General features: G+C 51.7%; 1 protein-coding gene and 1 pseudogene across 1 annotated transcript; one reads left to right on the top strand and one right to left on the bottom strand.

The window, feature by feature from the left end:
* Positions 1-1191: 1191 nt before the first annotated feature.
* Positions 1192-1573, bottom strand: LOC112659500 (40S ribosomal protein S25-like; annotated as a pseudogene).
* Positions 1574-1839: 266 nt separating this feature from the next.
* C18H11orf86 (chromosome 18 C11orf86 homolog) lies at positions 1840-3788 on the top strand. Its single transcript, XM_025446391.3, has 2 exons — positions 1840-2314; positions 2933-3788. Exons 1-2 carry the CDS (start codon positions 2045-2047, stop codon positions 3026-3028), a joined length of 366 nt encoding a protein of 121 aa, XP_025302176.1. The 5' UTR covers positions 1840-2044; the 3' UTR covers positions 3029-3788.
* The last annotated feature ends 2785 nt before the right edge of the window (positions 3789-6573 follow it).

The following is a 6573-nucleotide window of genomic DNA, read 5'->3' as shown; positions in this document are numbered from 1 at the left end:
GCTGACTGAAGAGCGAGTCCCAGGTTTGCCTCTTACTGAATGTGTTCTCGGGTCAGGTGCTTCATCTCTCAGCTTCTGTTTCTTGATCCTTGAAATGGGAATAACAATGTTCACCTCAGGACTATCATGAGTTGAAATGCAGTGCTGGGGGGCAGCAGGGGCAGGGGTTAGCCCCAGAATGAGGAAAAATACCCATAAAATAGTAGTTAAAAAAGAATGGCCAGATGTGTGAGGTCCCTTTCAGTCCTCAAATTATATGATTCTGGGTACCTGTTGGTCCAGCCCAAGTGCCTCTCTCTTTCTTTTGTCTTGGGAGAAAGAGCTGCTGCTGGTAGTCTGGCTTTTACACATTCATGATTTCATTGGGTTTTCACAGCACCCCATTTTGGAGCTGACAAGATGGAGCAGGAAGGGGAAGGGATTCATCTAGGCTAATGAATAATTTCCGGTTGCAGTCAAATAGCTAGAAACATAACATTTACCATTTAGCCATTTTATGTATAATTAGGTAGGGTTACATATATTCACAGTGTTGTTCAAACAGTCTCCAGGATTTTTTTCTTTTCTTTTCTTTTTAAAGGTATTCTTTATGGGATCCCTGGGTGGCGCAGCGGTTTGGCGCCTGCCTTTGGCCCAGGGCGCAATCCCGGAGACCCGGGATCGAATCCCACATCGGGCTCCCGGTGCATGGAGCCTGCTTCTCCCTCTGCCTGTGTCTCTGCCTCTCTCTCTCTCTCTCTCTGTGACTATCATAAATAAATAAATAAAAATTAAAAAAAAAAAGAAAATATTAAAGGTATTCTTTATTTATTCATGAGAGACACACAGAGAGAGGCAGAGACACAGGCAGAGGGAGAAGCTGGCTCCCTCTGAGGAGCCTGATGCAGAATCTGATCCCAGAACCCTGGGATCAGGCCCTGAGCCAAAGGCAGACACTCGACCACTGAGCCACCCAGGTGCCCCCAGGACTTTATCATCTTGCGGGACTGAAGCTCTATAGCCATTGTACTGGCCATTCCCCACCCCTGCCCCTGGCAATCACGGGGCTACTTTCTGTTTCTGTGATTTTGACTCTTCTATGTTGGAGCTGTCCTGTTTCTTTCTTTTTTAATTTTTTTTCTTTTTAAATTTAATTTAAAATTTTTAATAAAACTTTTTATTTTTTTAGGACATACAGTTGGCAGGATCTGTTCATGCAACTTGGCCAGCAGCTGGGGCATTTCCACCCTTGGTGTTGCTGGTGTAAATGACTTGAGTCTGTGCTTTGAAGCCAGTTTAATAAGTCCTTTGCTGAGATCCTGGGGAGGGGGCTTCCCTGGCCAGGGGACCTTGAATCTTCTCTCAGAGACAACAGCTGGGGTTCTATGCTTGTAGTTGAGAACTTCACAGTTTGTCCTATGTCACTCTGTCACACATTGAGCATGCCCCCAACCATGCCTTTGGGCCCCTTCTTTTGGGCCTTGCCCCTAGATTTGCTCACCAGGTCTTTGTCTTTCTTGGCTGACTTTCAGGCATCTCTCTTCTTGTCATCCTTGGGAGGCATTGTGAAGCTCAGAGATTGGTGGCCACCCTGGCAGCCTCGCTAAGATGTCGGACAAAAAAAAGAAAAAAAAAAAAAAAGAGCTATCCTGTTTCTTAAAGGCACATCTCTGTTTTGCTGTTGAGCCATCTGTTCTCAGCATCAATAGAATAAATTTGGACAGCCAGGGCTGCAGGAGTTCAGGGGGGGCCAAGCACTTCAGGGGTGGAGAGATCAGAGAAGGCTGCAGAGAAGAGGAGGAGAAGGAGGAGGAGGAGGAGGGGAGGAGCAAGAGGAAGAGCCCTGTACCCCTTGCCCTAGAAGGCAAAGAGAGGCAGTGGTGACACTGACTCAGAGATGCTTGAACCCTGTGGCCTGCACTTTGGTTTATGATGGCCACCTCAGCAGTACCAACCTTTGCCCCCAAGTAAGTTCCCATCACGTGGGTGGAGACTCCAGGCCATCTCAGAAGCCACTGGCCTGCCGAAGGGCTGTAGCAGTCCTGTGCTTGCAGCCTCAAGAACCATGGGGCCAGAGCCACGCAGCCAGTCCTTGCGACGGCCACAGTCCTCCTACAGCAAGCTCCAGGAGCCCTGGGGGAAGCCTCTAGAGAGCCGACTGCGCCGGGTGCTGAGCCTCAGACAGGGGCAAGAGAAGTCCAGGCCCTCAAACAGAGGACCAGAAAGGCTGGACACACCCGGTCAGGAGGGGCTGCCAGGGGGCCTGGAGGACACAGAGCAGCTGATCCAAGCCCAGCAAGGAGACAGCCGGCGGTGGCTGAAGCAGTATCAACAGGTTTGGCTGAGGGTTGTTGGATGGAGGAGCACTACAGGGGGAGGGTGGGGATTCCATAGAAAGGGATCCAAGGTAGCAAAGGCTCAGAAGTAGAAACATATAAGGCCAAGAACCAAGAAGACAACAGAGCTGTCTGGAGGTGAGGCTGGAAAGAGAGGTGTCCAGGCATCATATTTCAGAGAGCCCTAAATGCATTTGGAATTTATCCCACAGGCACTGGGGAGTCCTGGAAGGTTTTACAGCAAGCTAGTGATGTGGTCAGAGCTGTTTTAAAATGATTAATCGGGCAATATGTTGGATGGGTGGATTTTGCTAGAGGCAAGGAGATCAGCCAATAAAACTTCCCCAGGGTTGCCTCTTGTGTTCCTCTGACCCAGCAAAGGGGGCATCCTGACCCCCTGGGTGGGAGCAGCTGGCTCCTGGCCCTGCCTCCTTCTTCTATTTTTTTTTTTTTTTTTTTTTTGCCTCCTTCTTCTAGGAGAAAAATTTCCCAGTGAGCAGAGCTCTTGTCTCTGGGGTCTAGCACCACCTGGTGGCTATAGGTGGAAAATACCTGAAGCCTACCAAGCAGCTGTGAGACAGGGACCCTGATTCTCCCCCTCCTCTGTCTTCCAACAGGTAAGGAGAAGGTGGAAGAGCTTTGTCTCCAGCTTCCCTAGTGTGACCTTGAGCCAGCCAGCCTCCCCACAGCCCTCTCTGGGCACCAGCAGCTAAGGATATTGAAAGTGGTATTGGCCCTTGCTGCACCCAGGTCAGATGGCCATGTCTATTGACCTACCTCTTCCTGGCCCTCTGGACCCTTCTGCCGTGGACTGCTCCTGCCTTCCTTACACGGTGCACCAAGGCCTCTGCCACCAGCTCACCCCTTGGCCCTGGCCCTCCACTCCAAGACTGGCTCTCAACAAAGACCTCAGAAGGGCAAGAAGAAGGGGGCTCAGCTGTTTCTTGGTGGATTCTGCCCTGTGGGCATGGAGGCACCCCTGGACAGTGACATGTATGAAGGCCTTAGAAGCCTGCCTAGAAATAAGGGTGTCGATACCCCTGACCCCACACAAGACCAGTCTTGAACTTCCAGGACAGAGCTCAGTGAAGCCAGACCTATGGCTGAGAGGCTCTTTGCCTGCCCACACCCCTACCCCTGCCATCCCCTGCCTGCCAGCAGCTAGTGGTAGGCAAGGCTTGGGTCTCCCTCCCTGACAGTGAGCTCCCCAAGGGCAAGGACAGTCAGGGCAGTCATCGGTACTGGAGCCCTGTAGCTGAAAGGCCCAGACCTGGATATGCTCACTTGTATCCTCAGTGTCCCAATGAAGTAAGCAAGGGAAGCTTTCCCTCCCTGTGTGACAGAGGTGGAAACTGAAACCCAGAGCAAGGAAAGAATTCTTGTTTTTGGCACCTCCAGCCCCACCCCCACCCAGTTCAGCCCCAACCTTGGGGCTGAACACAGGAATAAAAATTGCTGAGCTGATGTCAACAATTTGCCTAGTGATTAACTCGTCTAACAGGGGAAAGCTTGGCTCAGAATTTGCCAGAATGGTGGAGCAGGGGCACCATAGGCAGGTCACCTATGGGTCCCCAGGAGGCTGGTTCCTTCTTGCCACTTCTCTTGACCTCACTCCATGGAGGATTGCCACCTCCTCCTGTGCTGACCTCCAGTCAGCTTTGGGGGACCCACTTTGCCTTTGTGCTCACCCTCATGAGGCCCAGAAAGAGCACGGGCTCATCCAAGGCCACACAGAAGGGAGGGTCTTACCCCCAAAAACCTGAGCATTTTGAGAGGCACTGGCATTTCTTGTGGGGTCCCCAGGGCTCTCGTGGCTCAAGCAGACTGAAGGTCAAAGGTGAGAGGGCAGGGGATCCCAGGGTGGCACAGCGGTTTGGCGCCTGCCTTTGGCCCAGGGCACGATCCTGGAGGCCCGGAATGGAATCCCACATTGGGCTCCCGGTGCATGGAGCCTGCTTCTCCCTCTGCCTATGTCTCTGCCTCTCTCTCTCTCTCTGTGACTATCATAAATTAAAAAAAAAAAAAAAAAAAGGTGAGAGGGCAGCTACAAGCATCCTAGTGTAAGGTCTGTCCTGGGATGATGGGGAGACCCAAGGGTTCAACCAGACAGAAGGGAGGTTCCCTGTTTCCGCAGAGCCCAGAACCCTGGCAGGACTATTGGGGAACAAGGAGGGTCCTGGGTAAATCATGTCCCAGAGAGACACTGGGATCAGAGACCTGGGTTCCTGGCTTGGAAGCTGGACTCTGGGAGCTGACCAGAAGCTTCCGGCCCAACTAGTCACAAACTTTAGATGCCCACTGCTCTGCTGCCTTCTGCAGTAGCCTTTTGGGTGTCTCTGGGGAACTCCAGGCTCCAGGAAGCACAATCTGAGTCTATAGCTCCTGCAAACCCTCTGGATGTCTGGAAGAGGAAACTGAGGCCCAGAATGTGAAGGTGTCCTCATCACCCTCTAGGTCTCAGCCCTTGAGGCTCCTGGAAGCCTCTGTGTCCCCGAGGATTTTTCTAGCCCAACTCTTTGCTGTTCTCTTTTTTTTTTTTTTAAGATTTATTTATTCATTCATTCAGAGAGAGCGAAGAGAGAGGCAAAGACACAGGCGGAGAGAGGAGCAGGCTCCACGCAGGGAGCCCGATGTGGGACTCGATCCCGGGTCTCCAGGATCACACCCCGGGCTGCAGGCGGCGCTAAACCGCTGTGCCACCGGGGCTGTCCTTTTTTTTTTTTTTAAGATTTATTTTTATTTATTTATGATAGACATAGAGAGAGAGAGAGAGAGAGAGAGAGAGAGAGAGAGGCAGAGACACAGGCAGAGGGAGAAGCAGGCTCCATGCACCGGGAGCCCAATGTGGGATTCCATTCCGGGCCTCCAGGATCGTGCCCTGGGCCAAAGGCAGGCGCCAAACCGCTGTGCCACCCAGGGATCCCCTCTTTGCTGTTCTCTTACTCACCATGCTCTGTGACGTTTGTTCAGTTAGTAGCTTTTGTCATCCACAAGACAAAAGGTTCCATGGAGACCTGGCCTGCTCACCACCAGGACCCCAGTGCCTGGTTCAGAACCCAGCCCATACTAGGTACTCAATAAGCTGTTGTTGAGTGAATGAGGCACTGGCCCAAGGTCACTCAGTAAGTTGATGGCTGGGTGGGCCTACAGCTCACAGGTCTGGGGGCTCCCACTCAGGCAGAACAGTTCTGCCTCAGCCTTACCGGCAACTCCATCATCAAGGAGCACTATCTGGGGCCCTTGGCAGAGGCCTTCAACAAATCATGCACACACTCTGATAGGTTGCTTCCAAAGGTGGCCTCAGCCCTCCATCCTATGGTTCACACCCTCTTGTGTTGTATCTTTGCCACACCTCCCACCCAGAGAAGTATTTTATTTTCTCTCCCCTTGAATCTGGGTGGGCCCTGTGACCTGCTTGGACTAACTGAATGCAGTGGAAATAATGTTCTGGGTCTTCTAAGTTTGGGCCTTGAGAAGCCTTCCAGCTTCTGTTTCTGGCCTCTTAGAAGCCAGCTGCCATGTAGAGGAGTCCAGGTGATCCTGCCTCTAAAGTGTCCCCTAAATAGGTATGTCTGTATTCTAATCCCCAGAACCTGTGAATTTTTCCTGATACAGAGAAAAGATCTTTGCAGATACATCAAACTAAGGATCTTGGGATGAGGTGATCATCTTGTATAATCTGGGTGGGAGGGGCCTAACTCCAACATGAAGCTTCCTTAGAAAGATGCACAAAGGAAAAGACGTAGAGGCCGAGGCCATGTGAAGGGGGAGGCAGAGAGTGGATTGAAGTGACCACAAGCCAAGGTTGTACCCAGCCACCAGTAGCCACTGATAGAGTCAGGAAGGATTCTTCCCTGGACCCTCAAGCATCTCAATCTCAGACTTCTGGCCTCCAACACCAATAAATTCCTGTTGCTTTAAGCCACAGAATTTGGGGAATAGGTACAGGCTCCCCAGGAAACTAAAACAGTGTGTTTGTGTGGTTCTACTTGGCAGAGACTGGCCAGATGGCTAGGCAACATTTCCCAGACTTCCTTGCAACCCAGTATGGCTGTGTGGCCAAGCTCTTGCAAGCAGAATATGAATGGAAGTGGCATGTGTTGCCCTTCCAGACCCAGCCACTAAGCCTCCCTGTCCAGCCCTCAATGCTTCCCTCCTCACTCACAGGCCCGCCCAGTGCAAAGGGTCTAAGGGGGCTTTGAGGCTAGTGGATAGTGATGACCCAAAGCAGAGCCTCTTGTCTCCCATCTGGACTGTG

Source organism: Canis lupus, chromosome 18, assembly GCF_003254725.2.
Source record: "Canis lupus dingo isolate Sandy chromosome 18, ASM325472v2, whole genome shotgun sequence".
In the NCBI taxonomy this organism is placed as follows: domain Eukaryota; kingdom Metazoa; phylum Chordata; class Mammalia; order Carnivora; family Canidae; genus Canis; species Canis lupus.
This window is presented reverse-complemented; position numbering and strand designations above follow the sequence as displayed.

Coding starts and splice junctions, on each gene's coding strand:
- C18H11orf86 (XM_025446391.3), top strand. CDS start 2,045: ATGGGGCCAGAGCCACGCAGCCAGTCCTTGCGACGGCCACAGTCCTCC. Junction 2,315..2,932: donor GGCTGAAGCAGTATCAACAG/GTTTGGCTGAGG, acceptor GTCTTCCAACAG/GTAAGGAGAAGGTGGAAGAG.